General features: G+C 55.2%; 5 protein-coding genes and 1 non-coding gene across 6 annotated transcripts; 4 read left to right on the plus strand and 2 right to left on the minus strand.

Annotated features, from left to right (window-relative positions):
• Positions 1-295: 295 nt before the first annotated feature.
• DICSQDRAFT_170788 (uncharacterized protein) lies at positions 296-1126 on the plus strand (the record flags this gene model as incomplete). Its single annotated transcript, XM_007366405.1, has 6 exons — positions 296-424; positions 485-582; positions 636-642; positions 693-844; positions 903-916; positions 969-1126. The coding sequence occupies 6 exons, from the start codon at positions 296-298 to the stop codon at positions 1124-1126; spliced, it is 558 nt and encodes a 185-aa protein (XP_007366467.1).
• Positions 1127-1173: 47 nt separating this feature from the next.
• Positions 1174-5217, plus strand: DICSQDRAFT_170789 (uncharacterized protein; the record flags this gene model as incomplete). The annotated part of the gene is made up of 5 exons (XM_007366406.1): positions 1174-1544; positions 2524-2719; positions 2767-4030; positions 4084-4289; positions 4351-5217. The coding sequence occupies 5 exons, from the start codon at positions 1174-1176 to the stop codon at positions 5215-5217; spliced, it is 2904 nt and encodes a 967-aa protein (XP_007366468.1).
• Positions 5218-7163: 1946 nt separating this feature from the next.
• DICSQDRAFT_170790 (uncharacterized protein) lies at positions 7164-9977 on the plus strand (the record flags this gene model as incomplete). The annotated part of the gene is made up of 5 exons (XM_007366407.1): positions 7164-7442; positions 7490-8522; positions 8799-8879; positions 8937-9148; positions 9201-9977. 5 exons carry the CDS (start codon positions 7164-7166, stop codon positions 9975-9977), a joined length of 2382 nt encoding a protein of 793 aa, XP_007366469.1.
• A 211-nt stretch (positions 9978-10188) lies between these two features.
• Positions 10189-12509, minus strand: DICSQDRAFT_127498 (general substrate transporter; the record flags this gene model as incomplete). The annotated part of the gene is made up of 12 exons (XM_007366408.1): positions 10189-10642; positions 10707-10761; positions 10820-10934; positions 10991-11104; positions 11160-11315; positions 11374-11479; positions 11535-11658; positions 11717-11748; positions 11813-12034; positions 12107-12330; positions 12356-12428; positions 12493-12509. 12 exons carry the CDS (start codon positions 12507-12509, stop codon positions 10189-10191), a joined length of 1692 nt encoding a protein of 563 aa, XP_007366470.1.
• A 1540-nt stretch (positions 12510-14049) lies between these two features.
• Positions 14050-16455, plus strand: DICSQDRAFT_87461 (uncharacterized protein). The gene is made up of 3 exons (XM_007366409.1): positions 14050-14471; positions 14964-15805; positions 15866-16455. Exons 1-2 carry the CDS (start codon positions 14060-14062, stop codon positions 15764-15766), a joined length of 1215 nt encoding a protein of 404 aa, XP_007366471.1. The 5' UTR covers positions 14050-14059; the 3' UTR covers positions 15767-15805; positions 15866-16455.
• A 1551-nt stretch (positions 16456-18006) lies between these two features.
• DICSQDRAFT_t95 lies at positions 18007-18077 on the minus strand. The gene has a single exon. It is a non-coding gene; the product is annotated as a tRNA-Cys (tRNA).
• Between the last annotated feature and the right edge of the window lie 536 nt (positions 18078-18613).

Genomic DNA, 18613 nt, shown 5'->3' on the forward strand with positions numbered 1-18613 from the left:
TCACCACTGCGTGTATGCGCACTTGTTCAGGAATCTGCTGCTGCTTCTTTCTGTCTTCATCTACATGCCAAGGGAACTTTGTTGTGGGTGGAAGAAGCAGCTACTAACCTAAACTCTCGCCTCAAGACCTGCGCAAAGGCAGACAATTCTACTATAGCGGGCTACAGCAACACATCAACGTCAAAAGCAATCTAAGACTTATCTCAGAAGCCATTGATTATGAGGACAAATAGCAGTTGAAGGTTGCTGAAAAGTTGGCAGAAAATCCAGCTACAGGTGAGTAAGTCAGCGTCGCATGTGTCTCTTCTGCCGGCAGTCTCAAGGTCTCTACCCTCCCTCCGATTTCCTGTCCGTCTTTGCTCACCACCCTCATTTTGTTCCAGCCGTCTACATCCCACCGTACAAACACCCGATACAAGGAAAAGTATGTGAGGTTTCTGCCCCGTTCGCCCACTCGAAAGGACTGACAGCACGTAAGCTCCAGGTCTTCAAAGAAAAGTACGACCAGATCATCACCGCATGTCTTTCACAGATCCTCCTCTGCCATTTTCCGTTGCTCACACTCTTTCAGGCGCATACAGAGTATGAATGCGCCCTTGCTCGCGCAGATGACAAGCTCAGGCGGCTCTAAGTAGAATGCAAGTACGTCCCTTTGTCTTTGCTCTCTCTGTCATCCCTAACCATTCATCAAGGCACATATTCCCGCAGCCTCCTTCTCGACCCGGTTGACATCGCTATCCCGGCCCGGCCATCCCTCGTCCACTACCTCCGGCGTCGCAGCCGCCGTTCTCGCAAGAGGCCCTGCACTCGCTATTGGCTCACCCGCGACTGCGCAGGATGGAAAGTATCAGGCTTTGATTACTGGAGGATACGCGCGAGGTTGAGAGGCATATAGTCGACAGGTTGCTCGCCGGGGGTATGTACATCAATGCTATCTGAGACGCCAGCATGGTCTCATGAACTTCCAGCGATAACTCTCCCTCTCTCCAAGTTTGCATCTGTGCACGTTTCGTTGCCCACGCCTGAGTACAAAAACTTCGTGCCAAGGATACCCGACCTCCTTCCGCACCTGCTAAAGGGCCTCAAGCCGCTAGGCACGCTCCACCTCGATTTCGGCGCCTCCTAACTCTTCCTTCTAACCTCACCCCCGCTGGCTTCACCGTGCTCAGCACAATGCAGAAGGGTACCTTCATCGTGCAAAAGCCCACACACACCACAGAGACATCTACCTTCCTCAGAACCGCTCCTGTTGCCGCACTCTCCCTACGGCGGAAGGTAGACCCGGAGAAGGCGTCGAAGAAGGTCCCAGCAGTGTACGAGCCCGCAGCCCACGGTGCGTCACAGCGGAAGGTGCCCAAAGACTGCGCGTGCGGACTTGCGGAGCTGGAGTTTGCACACAACAAGGTCGTGCTGCCCGACGGTAAGGTCGACGGACAGGCCATCGAGGTGTCGCAGGCTGAGAAGGAGCGTCTCCTGGTTGCCGCCGCCGCCGCGTCCAGGGCGACGAGCAGCTGTGGAAACTGCTACTTGGGAGACACATTCCGGTGGTTGAGTTGCCTCATATGGACGAAGACGAGTTTGAGCTTGCTCGTATACGCTTTATCGCTATGTAGTATATAACGTAGCCTCGAACAAAATCTGTGCCCATGCACCAGGCCAATACCGTCTCATCAAGAAGCCGATCCCTTCTAATGACGTCCCATAGGTTGAACAGGACTTGAATAAATGTTACTATCCTTACTGGACACGAGGACTATTGAACGTTGTGCGAGCACGCGCCGTCATGCAATAACAAGCTACTAGTGCACCGTCATGCAAACTTCTGGCAAGTCTTGCCCGATATTGTAGACATTGCGAGGCAGGGCCCCTCTTGCCCCCATATCGGGTGCTCGTGCCGTCTCGCGCATGAACCGGCGCTTCAGGCAATACCTGCGATCCTCAGGGCGATTTTCGCACTTTTGCTGATGAGGGAGCGCTATGGTATTTCGAACACACTCACCTACCCACAACGTGGTTGAAGCATGGATGGATGCTAGGAGGACACTAGGAAGCATGTATCGAGTAATTTGTGGGCCATTGATGAGCGCCACTATTACCGTATGGGTTTTGAGCCCTAGAAGGCTATGGGTTATGGGGTACTGGGGACCTATGGGTTATGGGGTCGAATTCCCCCTATCCCGACTTGGGAAAGCCAAAATCCTATGGGTTTTTAGAGCTTATGGGTTACCAGGGGTATGGGTTAGGAGGGTGTCGACTGTACAGCTTGAATAGACGAAGCGGATGGCCGATGAATCCAATCCGAATCAGGCCCGGGCCGCTTAGTAGGGGGACTCCAGCATTGAGCGCTAGAGCGCTCAAAATCGCACAATGCCGTTGGTCCTAAATATGGTAAGCGAAGTGCAGATTCAACGTTGAAACAGAACATCATTGTCCATACTTCCCCCCACGATCTTTGTAACCGCCGACTCTTCTCTAGCTACTCTGCTGCGCTGAATCCTCTATTTCTTACTGGTCATACGCCAGAGCTTCCACCATCTCTCCTATTGCACCGCCACTCGTCATGGCGAACTCAGTGGTTCAGTTGGGCAACGACGAATTCTCGCGCGCCTTCCTTCGGCCATCACACATCAACGTGCGAGAAAAGCGTGTCTCCCTCGCTCCTTTTTCCTTACTGAAGCGTGCACGCAACATGGACGAGACCGAAATCTCGCAACTGTTTGTGAGTAGTCGTCCAAACGTGTGTGGCTCGGCTAAGATGTCTACCAGATCTCGGCAGTCAACAGCCATCACCTCATACCAGGATCAGTGCTTGTTCAAAATGCTCACAAGCTGTCTTGCTCCGCTGTCGAAGGGGCACAGCGCGGAATCAGTGCCTCAATCATCCGCTCTCTTCATGTCCCCAGGCGCGGACAAGCTCATTGGGCAGACCAGAGGGTGCCGGTGTATTTCTTCCCCCGTGTCCCTGATGCGGATCCTTTCGCAGGCGCGGAGAAGAAGAACGAGAACACCGAGGCTGGACGCGAGCGTAAACGGCGACTCGAGCAGATGTCTGAAGCAGCGGAGCGTCTTTTCTCCGCTCAGCATCGCGTCTTTCTCTTCATGATCGTCATCTTCGGGCGGAAATTCAGGCTCATCCGCTGGGATCGTGCAGGAATGATTGCGACACCTCCGACAGACTACTATGAGCAACCTGGCATATTATGTGACTACCTGCGGCGGCTCTCTCTTTTTGACGACGCCTCCCTCGGATTCGATCCTACCGCTACTCGCGTTCTGAGTCGCGATCCCGACTTCCTCCGCATGGATGTCGCCGCAACGCTGAACAACCAGGACCTCGATCACTTCGAATGTCATGCGGAGGAAGGCGAAGTCGGCGGACCCCATGTTTTTCGATACGTACGCTCAATGTTTCGAGACAGTCTCTCGTCAGACTGGCCGCGCTACAGACTACAGGTGCCAGACGGTGACAGCATGCGCGACTACCTCGTGGGCAAACCCGTGGTTCACGGCTCTAATGTCTTTGGTCGTGGGATGCGAGGATACGTGGCCTTTGACTGCCGAACTGGTTGTTTTGTATGGCTCAAGGATGTCTGGCGCCCGTCCGAGATGGTCGCTGAACGGGAGGGCGATGTCCTCCGTGAGCTCAACGAGGCTGGGATCGAGAATGTCCCGACCCTCGTATGCCATGGCGACGTCGGGGACCAAGCGACTGTTACCGACCTGTGGTGGTCGCGGGGACACGCTACAAGCCCAACATCGCCAGATTACTCGTCATCCTCAGCGTCATCCTCAGCGTCGTCGTCGTCGTCGTCGTCTTCCCGCTCGCCCGCTTCTTCCACTGGTAGAAAACGCAAGAGAGCATCTAGACTACGCAGCGATGACGGCGTTTCGCGCTTCAAGAGTCGACAGGCCCCTTGTCCTCTGCGATGCCACACGCATTATCGCGTCATCGTAAAGGAGATCGCTCTGCCACTCAAGAACTTCCAGCGTGGGAAGCAATTGACGTCTATTGTTCTCGATTGCCTACGCGGTGAGATTGCATCTGTCGCGGAGATGTCTCAGCCCTAACACTTGACGTAATAGCTCACCATCAGGCTGCCACCAATCCTGCGACCATGCGCCTCCATCGAGACATCAGCGGGGAAAATATCCTCATCTACCCTAGGGTCAGACAGGATAAGGACGGAAGGGGTCACTCGATAGTCTGGACCGGTCTCCTTATCGATTGGGAGCTCTCCAAGCATAGAGACTCTGAAGATGTGCCGAAGTCACTGGCAGGAGGTCGCCTGGTGCGTGCACATCTTCTCTTCCGAATCGAACTTTTACCAAACATCACAAATCGCTGTCTAGGGCACCCGCGAGTTCATGTCGGTCAATCTGTCGGGGAACTTACGTGATCCCGTCAAAATCTCCGACGAGCTAGAGTCGTTTTTCCACGTCCTTGTCTACTACTCCGTCCGTTACCTGCGCTCCAACTGCAACAGCCCCAAACCCTGGCTAGACAACTACTTCTATTTCCGTGGCTTCCCGCACGACTATAACGACTCGCTCAAGTCCATAGCCATCAATCATCACGGATACCTCAGTACGCTAGTGCCGGGGGGGCCTCTGATCTTCGACAGCCCGATTGATCAGCTCCTCGGGACGCTTATCAAGAGCTTCAGGGCACACTACAAGATCATGTACTACAAAGCCCGCAATCGCTCTCTTACTCCTTCTTCCTCCTCTTCGTCGTCAGCAGGCACAGAGAGCCAGAAGGCGGCTCGCGCCACTCTTCGCGCGGCCATCGCCGCACATGCTATGGCGCCTATGATCGACTTAGACCACAACCCAGTGTTTGCAGAGTACATGGCGAACTTGACACCGAACATAACCCCAGACAATACACCTACGGAGGAGGACCAGCTGCTAGCGAGTCGGGTCGTGGACCATTCTTTCGCGCTCGACTTCTTCGCCAAGCTTCTTTGCCGGAATGATTGGAAGGAGGGCGATCGCATTCCTCCACGTCCCACCTCTCCTCCACCTGTCCCCGAACCCGTCATCGAACTCGAGTCTGAGGAACCAGCGCCTCCCGCTAAGCGACGTCGCAAGACTTCTCCCAAGGAGAAAGCAGGCGCGGCTCCTCCTATCCGCGTAGACACTGCGGTGCGCCGCACACGCAGTCAAACACGCGCTGCTGCTGTCCAAAAAGCTTCTGCGCGGCGTCGTAGGACCTAGGACAAGAACAAAATGAGGTATCATCCTGCTGCTCGCATCGACTCTCCGACATCTGTGTTACCTGTCGCCCCTGGCGAAAAGTAGGATCCTAGCGACAGACTCGCAGCACAACTTCGCGACAACACCGTTTTAGGGGCCAGAGCCCCCGAAAATCCCGGTTTAGACGGTTACATAGACAGCTGTAGTCAACAGCACTGCGTCGAAATGATATGGAAAGGCCAACTGCATCCAGAAATCTGATTACCTGCCTCCCGACAAGTTTATTCTGACTACCTCCGCTCGCGTATCGTCCGCGGTTCCGATTCCATCTAAATAGAATCTTTTCCGCCCTTATGTGAGTCTGTACCGCAGTGTACATCACCCGTTTACGATGTGGTCGCCCTTCTGCTTCCGCAGTGGCAGGTGCATCGTTGTCCGACAGACGTCGCAGTTCTTGCAGAACGATCCCTGTGCGAGTAGGCTGCGTCCTGCACTATGACTGATGCTGTGGTGGGTCGCCAACAACTACGCGTCCGATTGTCATGTTATTTCTCTCCATGACCTTCTACGGTCTACATCCGCCGTTTTGTGTAGCGATAAAGTTTAATACTATATAGTCTTACATCGCATCGACATACATCCACCTACTCATTACATATTCCTCCTCCAGAGAATCTGTCCCCTCTGCATGGCCGCAAAGCGATGTCTCACTTGTGTGGAAATCCCACGACATCGCTGGGCCCATACTCAAAGTGGTCACCAGCGGTGAAGTTGCGTATGGCCCGTATCTCGATCTGGCGCTTGTCACCACTGTGACATAATTGATATTCAACTTGGCAACGACATTTTAGGACGCGCTGGCAGTACTCTTCAACCTCCTCTGCCTTTCCTATCCGCATTTGATCCAATGCTGTCCTTGCCGTGTGCTGACAGACATCTCCCACTCGACTATCGCCTTCTCCTGGTGCAGGATGGCACTTACCCCTTACACTGGGCGACACTGTAATGGTCACCGGTAGCATGGACGTCGAGGTTCTAGTTCGTGCAGCTGGCAACTGGGACGCACAGAATGCGGAGCATGCGTCAGATTGATGGAGAAGGCAAACGAAAGCGAGGGCACGTGCTGTGTATACTGGGCAACGTTTTGTACGATCAAGTCTAACAGATGTGCACTATTGTAGCTGATTCACTTGTCGGGGCGTGTGGATGCCGCAGAGTAGCGTTGCTCGGTGGATATTCACACTACATGAATTCGAAGGTTTGAGTCATCATATCGGTTGACATCATAGTGTCGTAGCTCTGCTACCGACCCTTATTGTGGTGCGTAGCGCTCAGGACATAAGTGGCTTCTCACCGGTCTGTACTATCTATACCGCACGTCGACTCAGATCAACGGTCTCCAATTTACCGTGGCCAGTCCTGCACATCAGAAGAAACGTAAATATGAAGAGCTACATATCTTACTCACGCTGATCGAACTTGACGCTAGTATAGTTCTCGGGCATGTCACGGCAGGCATTCCCATGTTTCCGTGCATAGAAAAGTCGACGAAAGCGGGAGGCAGGAGGCAACCCTCCGCCGATTTACCCGACTTTTTTTTTTCAGAAGTGCCACATCCTCTTGGATGGCTTGCGTCGTGCCTCTCCCTTTCATAGACTATTCCCTGGCCGAAACCCCTGGGAATGCCTGCCGTGTGTTCGTCATACAGTGCGGCCCTTTCATTATGCCAGGACCTTGATCAGCCTTAGCCATGATCCGCACTCCGGGATGTGTGAGCTATTAATCTCGGCAGCAAATAATTAAAGGAGCCTGCTCACTTATTGTCCGCCGAAGGCGCGTACTCTAATGAGCCGTCGCTTAGCAGGTTGCGGGACAATGCAACCGCCGGGTATGTATCCTAACCACGAACTCTGCAGGGGACATAGTGGGCGGCTCTGTATGCTCGCTCCTTGACACCGTCGACCACCATGGCTCCCGATCCTGAACCCGGAGAATCGCCCGCCAAGCCGTACAACCTCAGCAGTTGGGAGTGGGCTTTGGAAAACCTCGATTTGTCAGAATATCGTCTCAAGTCTATGCAAGACATGGCCCGTCTGTTCTTGAAGGCAGACTCCCCCATTGAGTTTCTCGACGCCTTTCTCCCCTACCCCTCCACAGCTCCAAAGCGCAAGCCACGGAAGAGGAACCCCTTCGAGAGCCTTGTCAATGCCGACAAGGAACTTGAAACCGACGTGGTTGCACAGTTTGTGAGTTTGCCGTGGTTAGGTGGTTTGCATCTGCTCATGTCTCTTAGCGAAATGTCGTGGCACTGAAGAAGCTCTGTCCGAAGATGGTATTTACGACCAGCGAGAGGCGCCCCGATCCCAAGAACATGGATGGGACAGGACAGAAGGTCGATGCTGCCTTCTTCCGTCCACAGGATGCACCGACAGACGGACGCCCCCACTGGTCGTCTCAGGTGGTGCCCGCGGAGTTCAAGAGCAGGAAGAAGGGCGACATCTACGATCCATTCGATGACAAGGGTATTGACTTCGAATCCCAGGCGGAAAAGCGCAAGGAGGTACGCGCTCAGATCGTCACCTACTCCGAGTTGGTTTTCGAGCACCAGCATCGCGTCTTCGTCATCATGCTTCTGGTCATGGGACGTCGCTACCGCCTTCTGCGCTGGGATCGGGCTGGCACGATCGTTACTCCATCTGTCGACTATTACGAGAATCCAGATGATCTCTGCGAGTTCCTGTGGCGCATCTCCCATCTGGACGACGAAGCGCTTGGGATCGATCCTACTGCCATTCGTCTCGAGGGAGACGACTTCGACGAGTTGGACACCATCGCCCAGCGCGTTGTGAACGAGGTGGATGAGACGCCTCGTCCCCTAGAGGGAGAGACGTTTCCCGAGTCTTTCCACTACAAGTACGTGCGGAAGATGTTTGAGGAGTCGATCCGGGACAGGGACCGGCCGCGATACAAGCTCCAAATTCCTTCAGGCGACGGGGTGGATCACTTCCTCGTTGGAAAGGCCGCAGTGGTCACACCCGGCATGGCTGGTCGTGGCACGCAGTGCTGGGTGGCGTGGCACTGTGAAGGGTCTCGTTTCGTCTGGCTGAAAGACTCGTGGCGTGTGTCGTTCGAGGAGATCGAGAAGGAGGGTGACATTCTTGCTCGTCTCAATCACGTGAAGATACCAGGGGTACCCACACTTGTCTGCCACGGCGACATCGGAAACCAGACGACTCTCACCGCTGACTGGTGGAAGCACAAGAATCCTCGAGCTCCTGTTGCCGAATCCCCGACTGCCACCTCTGCGCCACCCACTGTACCTGACAGTATGGGAGACAGTGCTTCAGGACGAAAGCGGAAACGTAAAGACGAGCCAGATGAGCCCTGCACTCCTCAATCCTCAGCACCCACGCAGCCGCCACTCCGTAGAGCTCCTCGACGATCCTGCAGAAGACCCGATAGCTCGAAGAACGCTTCCCGAACCAATAGACGAACGCCACAGTCAGTGGTACTATCCAGGCCTGTTTTACAGCTCTCCTCTCCCGGTCCTGTCGTATACACTCAAGCATGCCATTTACGACATCACAACCACTACCGAGTAGCCGTCGCAGAAGTAGGTATGCCGCTCAAAAAGTTCCTGTTTGGGCGACAACTTGCGAGTATCGTGTTGGACTGCATTGGTGGTGAGTCTTTTTATGCACATATTGTCGAACTGCCGTCACCGAACCATCTCTTCTCAGCCCACTTTGACGCCGCCAGTCACAAGAAGTTGAGAGTCCGCGTTTTGCATCGTGATGTGAGCGACCAAAACATCATCATCTACCCGAAGATTACCCGATCCTCGGAGGGTGTGCGCTCTTTGGTATGGGGTGGCCTTCTCACGGACTGGGAGATCTCGAAGCCTGTCATCGAGCGCAACATCCAACCAAAGGCGCGCCAACCACAGCGCTCGGTATGTTATTTCTTGGAAATGTGCTGCATAGTCTGACTGACAGCACAACCAGGGCCGGTGGCAATTCATGTCCGTGTATCTACTCATGAACACTTTGCGGCGAGTGAAGATAGAGGACGAACTGGAATCGTTCTTCCACATCCTCGTGTATTACGCAGTGCGCTACCTCAAGTCGACCCTTTTGACGGATGATGACGCGGCTCATTTCCTGGAGAAGTGCTACGACTGCTTCACAGTCCACAACAACAGGATCATCTGCGGTGCTCAGAAGTGGGCGATAGTCATGCAGAAAACCGCTGGTGGCCTCTTCTTCGACCATCCCATGTATAATTCCACGCTGCCCATCACGTTTGCTAGCAAGGGGCTCGACGTCATCGTCCACAGATTCCTTCTCTGCATCTCAGCACGCTACAAGATCCTCGCGTGGAACGAATGGCTGGAGAAACATCCGAACCACCCTGCACATCCTCAACATCGCGATCGTTTCCAGACCCCCCCACCGTCCAAGCGCAGGCGTGTAGAGGGTGATAGCAGTGCCTCCGACGCCCCGCGTAGGAATAGAGAGGACGACGATGGTCCCACGCCGGGAATGAGGATGCCCGACATCCCCACCCCCGAGGACCGCATACTTGCTGATAGGTTGACAAACCACCCTTACATGATCGCACAGATCCGGAACACCACTTCGAAAGTCTCCTTCTGGAAGGAGGACAGGCTGCACGACCGCGTACCGCCCGACTACAAGTGTCACTACCCACTCTATGAGACCCTCCCCGAGCCCCAGACCCTTCCCGAGCCTCAGACCACCTCCGTCGCCGACTCCGAGTAACCACTATTCGCAATTTACGTGCAATGTGTATATCATCAACGCCCATGCTTACCTCTCTTTCTTTCAATGTTAGTGTCTTCCATGTATCAGAACTCTCAGAACTCTAGTCCTATGATTAGCATGTGAATTAGTACTATACAGTATGCTACCTAGTGTACATATGAACTATGATGTGCGAACGCGATAGTTATACATCTCTTCTAGCCCTTTACTAGACGTACGCAGGCGGAGACGCAGCAGCCCCATTCGCACGCGTCACATGCTCGTCATGCTGGACGTCCATCTCCCCGTGCGCCTTCTTCCCCGCGGGGCTCTGCGCGCGGTCCGCCGCCGTCTTCGACTCCGCGAACTCGCGGCGGGACGGGAAGCCCTCGGGCGCCCACGCGCGCGACGTCCACGGCCTGCACGCGGGGTCGCAGTACATGTCGTCGACCTCCTCGAGCGAGAGGTCCGAGGACTCGTACAGGAAGAAGTAGACGATGACCGCGCCGGTGAGGTTGCACGCGGCGAACACGAAGCCGTAGCGGTACTGGATCGCCTTCACGATGAAGGGCGTGAAGAACGCGAGGAGGAAGTTCCAGAGCCAGTTCGAGGCCGTCGCGAGCGCGGCTTGGCGCGCGCGCGTGCGCGTGGGGAAGGTCTCGCCGATGAGGATCCAGATGCCGCTAGGGGAGGAGGAGGGAGGCGAGTCAGCGATTAGGGGACGAGAGGGGGCGAGCGCGGACTTACGGGGCCCAGGTCATGGCGTAGCCGAAGATGAACAAGCACGCGGAGACGATCATCACTACGGAGGATGCGTCAGCGTGCGATCGCAGAAATGACATTCAAGCAGAGACGCTTACATTCGCCGATGCCCTTGTTTTCGGTTGGATCCTTGGCTGTACCGGCGGCCGCGAACACGAACAGCCAGGCCGATTGCCATACGCCTCCGATGATCAGAGGCCAGCGACGTCCGAACTGGGAGGTCATCCGTGAGCAGGCTGGAACGCGAAGGCCAAGACGTCGTTGCTTACCTTCTCCATGATGTACATGCCGCCAAACGTGCAAACGAAGTTCACAGCGCCAAGGATGATTTGGATCACGAATGAATCGTTGATACCGACGGACTGGAAAATGGTGGCTCCGTACTGTTACGTTGCGATAAGCGCGAGAGCGATGGCAGCCTTATATGGAAACACTCACGTAGAAGAAGTAGTTAGCACCCGTGAGCTGCTGGAACATCTGCAGGGTCATGCAGAGCAAAGTCCGGTAGAGCTGCTTGCGACGGGGGTTGAAGCACTCCATCCAGCCTGCCTTCTCCTTGCTTTCCAGATCGATGGCCGCGCGCATCTCCCCAACCTACATAGAAATTACTTCAGTGAACGGCGTTCATTGTGAGCGTACTGTCCGTACACACCTCGCGATGGACGACCGCATGATTGTCCGCCTCGGAGTCTGGGATACCACGGGCCAGTGCAATTGAACGCCGCGCCTCGTCGTAACGACCGCGCGCAGTGAGCCATCTATGAGATTACTAGTAAGACACGCATTCGTACTGACGCTAACGGGACTACATACCTGGGCGACTCGGGCATGAACAAGATACCAACGCCAAGGATGACGGGCCAGACAAAGCCGATGCCGACAACGGTCCGCCATGAGCCGGACCCTGAGATGCCTCGCGCGCCGATAGAGATACAATCTGAACGAAGGGGCATGATGAGTGAAAATCGTGATGCTGGAAGCGACGATGCACTTACATGCGATGAGAATACCGAAGGTGATGAATAATCTGGTTCCCCAAAAACCAGTCAGCATATGTGATAATGATGTCCACGACGGTGAGCGGAACATACTGGTATGTAGCCGTCAGGGTACCGCGAATCTGCGGAGGAGCAGTCTCGGCTTGGTACATAGGGACAGCGGCGCTGAGGGCGCCAACGCCGAGGCCGCTGACGAGACGACCGATCGCGAACTGGACCCAAGAGTGGAAGGTGGTGATCTGGATGAGGACGCCTATCATGAAGACGCCGCACCACGTGGTCATGGCATATCGACGACCAAGCAAGTCGGCAGTCCTGCAAGTGAGTTAAGGCTACTTAGCACTACGTTCAAAAGGCCGGACGGACAGCGATCGCGGAGAGACTTACGGTGCACCGATGAGCGCGCCGACGAGTGTGCCGATACTGAGTAGGGCGACGATGAGGCCTTCACGGACATCCGTGAAGTGACATGTTGAGGAGTCGGTTGGGTCACCGCAGTCGGCGAATCGGAGGAGGAAGTCAGGCATGAGCACGATGTCGGAGATCTGGCCAGTGTCATACTGTGGCGATGCCGGGCACGGGACCGATTGAAGTGAGTACCAGGACCTGCGCTAACGAAATGTGGAAAGTACGCACACCGAAGATGAAACCACCCATGGAGGCCAACACGGCCAACATGATGGCCATCCAGCCTATAGGCAGGCCTTGTCTATTGCGATCCCATGTCAGAGACGCATGCCGTCTTCATTTAGAGGCGCAAGTGAGTAACTCACACGTAGAACAAAGCCATGATAGTGAGATTTTAGCGCTGTAGGGTGGGGTACTGGAAAGCTACGAATTCGGCCCCGCAAAGAGTCCGGGGGAGCTGGGGAGGAGAATCGATGGGAGTGAGGGGTTTATAGCGCGGTCGGGAGAGCGCAGCCACGGCGCGAGCACTTTAGTACTCCCGTCCGACCGGATGACATCACCCGAAGCGCTTGCCGGCCATGCTCGCGGGTGGAGTGCACACGAAAGAAAACTGACGATGCTCGAAGGAAGATATTCATCCCACGCCGTGCTGCCGTCGGCCGATGTCGCCCTGTTTTTGGGCCCACTTCGCTGCGCCTCGAAGGGTCCGGCGGTTGGGCGCTTCCTACCTTCGAAGGCCCCGATTGGCCCTCAGCCAGCCCGGACGCACCGCTCTTCCATACATCAGAACATACCGAGGTGGTGAACACTTCTTGAATATTGGGGTGAAGGAGAACGAGGTTCGGAGAAGGCGGGTCAGATTTCAGCCACCTCGATCGGAACCCGGAAACTATTTGTCAGGAGGCCGAGCACCCGTTGGAACGCTCTCTCGATGCCGCCGGAACTTGCATCCTGATGTTCCGGCGGGGAAAGGGCCGTGGGGTCCTTGGCAATCGGCTTGGACGAACATATCAACCTCTGCGGCGAGCCGAGAGGACTTCGGGAAACCGGTACCCTCGTCCGAAGACAACGCAAGGGGAACGCCCGCGCTCTTCCATGTTCTGGCCCAGCTCTGGTAGTCTCAATAGGCGACTTCCAATTCCATTCATCAGCGAACTCTTATCAATGGTCAACTCGGATGAACCTACACATGCAAAGACGCCTTCAGAGTTGATACGTTCCTGAAGGCTCAAGCTTCAAGAACGGAAGCCCTTCGACCCTTTGGGGTAATGGTATGGAACTTTGCACAACGTGCAGCGTACCTCTCTTGGTTGAGTGAGTATACGACCAGCCATGCACATGAATCGGCCTTCGCTTGCTCTTAGGCCGAGCTCACCATGCATAAGGGGCCGACCACCGCGCCCGATGTTAGGTAAACATGATGAGTAGCAGCGCTCAGTATTCTCAAACGTTCTAGGCTGTAACCTCTTCCGGCGGCGGCTTCATAAGTCATGCCTCCGGGCAGCATAGTCTGACTTACAGGTCACGAGCATTGAACGTATCAACAGACGTGTTTGTTTCTGCGTGGACTGAGTATAGCGCACCTTCCATTGTCAACTCCTATGGAGACCTCCCGGCCCTCGGGTCATGTTATTTCGCGGAACCTCACCATCGGCCGACCGATCTGACCGGGATTCAGAGAATGCGAACAGTATAGGGGCAAGATTGGAAGCAGACATTAGAGGCACGCACCCTGAGCTCCGTATACGGACTTCCTGCCCCGTCGCGATGAGTCGCCAGCGAGAGGAGTCAAGACGACGACATGGCCGTGACGGAGAGTTGCCGCCCGCGTGACGCCCCTGTGACTCCTTCCTAATTGAGGAGGAGGCGCAGTTGTGGCTGAGCGGCTCCGCCTGCGTCGTCCGTAAGCCGACTTGCACCAGAACCCCCACCATGGCCGACGCCACGGTCGTCTCTAGCAAGCTCGCGATGTCCAAGGCTCTCGGCGCGGCCTTTCTCAACCACCAGGTCGAGCAGCTCGAGAAGACGGTCCACTCCGGCGGCAATTGGCGCGAGCGCCGCAGTCCCGACAACTGGAGAGCCGGAGAGGCGAAGAAGGGCTTCAGGGGCCCAAAGATCATCCAGAGACGCGGGGACGAAAGTGCTGAAGAAAAGAAGAGGTATACGGAGGGCCCGAAGGCGGAGAGGGAGTACGAGAGGAGGGAGAGGCGCAGCGAGGACGGCAAGGGGCAGAAGGATGCCGATATCGTTGTTGTGGACGCAAGCGTCCTCGTCCATGGGTTGTATCATCTCAAGAAGTGGTGCAGGGAGGGAAGGGAGGAGATTGTCATAGTGCCGCTTGAAGGTGAGTTCCCTATCTCGCGTGGTCCCTTAGTTTCCGGTGCCCTGTCTACAATCTCTGCCTATCCGACTGTCAAGAGCGTCTTGGATGAGGCGTATGGCGGAGAATGCTGTGTCTTGCGACGATGTTTCATACACTGTGGAGCTTCCTCGGAATCCCTTCGTCTTCATGACTGTTTGTTTCCGTTGCGCCACCCATCTGCTCAATTCGAAACTTGCGATGCCCCATTCCAAACCTTGGATATGGTAATCCATGCGTTGGGTCTTTTGGCGAGGGGTATCTGTCTGCAGTAACTCTGGCTCCCTCTCCCTCTGCGCACTGCAATCGGTTGCATCTTGCGACATGACTTACGTCGAGTTATTTCGAGTCGTTTTCGCGCGTAATGCTGCTCAGCTCGAATCTTATACGTCCTTACAAACCTTGTTCATTCTTCTTCATTTCTCATCTTGATCGACAACCAATTCATTTACCCCCCACGCTGACTACGCCACACAGCACTCAACACCCTAGACCTCCTGAAGAAGGGAACCAGTGCGCTCGCACAGCGCGCCCGTGCCGCGTCTCGTATCCTCGAGGCCCAGGTCGGTACTAACCCTCGCATCCGCGTCCAGCGCGACGATGCGTTCGTCCTCTGGGACGAAATCCCCTTCGACGAACAGATGGCCGGCGTGTGGAGCACCGCGCCCGAATGGGTCCGCCGTACGATCTGCTGCGCCCGCTGGGAGTCCGAGCACGCAGCCGAAGAGCTGCAAGATAAGGCTGAGAAGGCTCCCAAGCCCCGTGTCGTCCTCGCCTCGGTTTCACCCCCCGCCGAAGCCCAGCTCGAGGCCGCTATCCCCGCTCCCGTCTCTATCTCACCCGTGCCGCTTCCCGCCCCTCAGCCTAACAGGTACGAGTCCCGCATCTCCGGAGCTCTCGCCGCACGCTGGGCCGCCAAGGCAGGAGTCGAAGTAATCGAACTTACCTCCGCGCCTCCCCACCCTCACCCCGGCGCTGGGACCGCGAACGGCCCCACTGAAGCCCCGAATAAAGTTCGGCGCTCTGCTGACGGCGGTGGAGGCAGGCGTTCCGGAGAAGAGGAGCGCGCAAAACGTACCCCGGCCGGCCGCGGTCGCCGCAACTCGCGCGGCGGCGCGCCTGCTGGGCCTCGCGCCACCCCCAACGCCCCGGCATCGGCGGCGACGGCGAGCACAGGTCTGGTGGAACGCCCGCAAGCGGTGATGACGATGATGGAAATGGTGACGCAGCCGAACCGCGTCGTGCGCGTGCTCGCGCGGGGTGAGAAGCTCGACCCGTAGGCCGTGCGCCCCTCCATCTCGTACACACAACCATAACCGGTGAGTGGCGCTCGCTGCGCGGAGTCATGCGGTCAGCTAACGGCGTGGGGGCACGCATAGATGACGAAGGCGTCTCTCGATTGAAGCCTGCCTGACAGCAAACTCCCCTTAGAGGAATCCCTCGTTCCGATTACGCCGGGCCCAGCTGCTGGGCGCATGCGTGTGCTCGAGGGCGCGCGCGTGCACAGGCATCGGCCTTCCCTGCTTCCGTGGTTGCTCTCGCGTGGCCCCCACGAGGTTGGATTGGCCAGTTGTAGACCGGATATGAATCGACCATGAGACCCGGCGGTGTGGTGTTTCGTTTCCCGCGGCGCGTTTGTGGTACTCAGACTTCCCGGCAGAGCGAGGTAGACGGGAGACGAAAGCTAGGGGTATGCAGTGCGGATTTCCTCGTTCTCGTCTTGGCGTGGCACCAAGTTCCGAAACGGATACTTTCTCCCGGCGTCGTGTGTCTGCAGCTCGACGTGTTCGTTTGCCTCATGTCGCTTGTTACTGGCGCCCGGTCCCCGTCTCTTTATTTCGACTCCTCCGTATGCGAATCCTCTTTCTGTTTAGTATGAAACGTTGTTCGGGATCTGATATTTGTATCTTCCGTATCTTCGGCTCTTGTATCTAGCATGTCAAACTTGGGTTCGTGTTATTGATTCACCAGCATGACGGATAACGTTCACTCGTATCCCAAGGTGAAGGGAAGGCTTTTATGCCGTCTCTCCACGATTGAAGCATTCGGAGTTTGAGCTCCACACCAGCCATCTAAGGCCTGCTTGTGGTGTCCCATCAGTCGTCGTCCCCGTCGACGCTTAATTCCTCGAGCCGGGCGCGCTCTAAGTCGTCCTTTTCCCACCCGAGCTCGTGTCAGCGGTTGTCAAAGTGACTGCTTGATGACCTGCGCACACTGGAGGATGTCGTCGTCCGAAGCGGGACGGGTGCAGGCCCCTGGCCAGCGGTATCTCCCGAAGCTCCGTATGACCCTTATCTTGATCGGGCGCTTGCTCTATCAGCGCCCATGACTCGGCGGATGTTCAGTCGGCCACTGTCTCTGTAACTCTTTTTTTTTATCCTCAAACATTTATATCCCGCGTACGTAGTACAGGTGCGGCATTAAGTATTAGTGTGTCTCGCTGGGTCTCTGTAACTCTGTTCTCTCTCCCCACACTCTTCCGAGGCTTGTATCGCACAGAAAACATAGCCTTGTGATTTTTCTTCTATTGTCGACTATTCCACTGCTGGTTCCAGCTGGCAATCTGATAGGCTCCTCCGATGTAAGCCCGCCGTCTGAGCAGTGCAAACACACCCGGGCGATCCCCTGGTACTAGTAGTCCACTCGCTGCAGTTCTCGGGCTCGATTGGCGAGAACGGTCCAGAAAGACGACAAGCAGTGTCGAAGATACGAAGCCTTGCATTGGAGGACGAGGTTGTCGGGATGTCGAGGGATTAATGCGTCGTGCATACGGCACCTGGTGAGCTCATCTTGGGCTTTCTCTTCTGCACGCAAGTTACAAACATACCTTCACCTGCTCCTGTCCAGTCAGGTAAGGATAGCCTATCGAAGCAACATCCAGTGTAAGGATACCTTGTACGTAGTTCTGTTCTGACAGTTAATGGCATACTGGTGATCTGTAGTTAGGCCTGTGGGCATCTATGTTGTCACGAAGTGGGAATTGACTCACAGGAAATGAAATTTCCATCAGACAGCTTGTCAAAGATCTCCTCTCCCGGTGTTCTGGAGACCATATTGAAGTTTTTGCAGGCCGTGATTAGCTGGCATAATAACAATCTCGTGCTGAGGACGTTGAACCTAGTGTGTGTTGAGTACAACATACCTGATGATCATCATAGTGTGTCTTGGATATCAGATGAGCGCACTGAACATGCTTGTTCTGACAGTTAAAGCATTATACAAAAGGATTATTGGGCATGTCAAAGGCGCATGTACAGGATCAGGCTCGATGTGATCAACCGCAACCGATCCATCGGGGTGAACTAAAAAGTTGCGCCTAAGGGCCTGTTCGGCAAAGAGTTGGAGTTAGAGTTACCGGCATTTCATGCCCAAATATAGTAATAATATCTCGGTTTTCGATTTCGAGAGAACTCGAGTTACTCGAGCGAGTGCATGCGTTCGGATGCCTCCCAGCAACTCCGGGCGGTTGTTATCAGCTCACGTCATAATTTGTCTTGAGGCTTGTTGAACAATGAGAAGTTGGTCAGACCGGGGATTGAACCCGGGTCATCCCATATGCGCTGGGAGGTGTTACCACTACACCATCCAACCGATACTAGAGTGTGAATTCTACAGATTCCCACACTCCCCCTGAAGTCACACTCTGGTGATCATCAAGGAACCAACTTTTCCAAATGAAGTTACCCTCAGGCACATTTCCCAAGGCGGGGGTTCTCTGACCCTGCTCCCTTCAAAGCGTCACACAGGGCTCATAACCTGATAAACTCGGGGCTGTGAAGACAAGGATTAGATCCGACTAGAGTCGAAGCAAGATCTTCAGTCAGTAAGGAAAGACTATATTGCAGCAACGAACTGTACCTAGAGTCGAAGCAAGACTACAAAGGTTAAGTAAGTAACTACAAGTTAGAGGTAAAGGTAATGAAGTACTCACTCTTCAGTCAGTAAGGAAAGACTGAAGAGGGAGGACGCAATCTGAAGTCCTTATATACTACAGAGAAGTGTCCATGACTAATCGAAGAGTGGTTAGTCACATGTACCATAGTGCGATGAATAATACGATGGTGAAAGAATTGCGACGTATCGCACCATAGGATGAGTAAGAGATGACGTAAGGCATAGACCTGTAC

This window comes from Dichomitus squalens (genome assembly GCF_000275845.1).
Source record: "Dichomitus squalens LYAD-421 SS1 unplaced genomic scaffold DICSQscaffold_17, whole genome shotgun sequence".
NCBI lineage: Eukaryota > Fungi > Basidiomycota > Agaricomycetes > Polyporales > Polyporaceae > Dichomitus > Dichomitus squalens.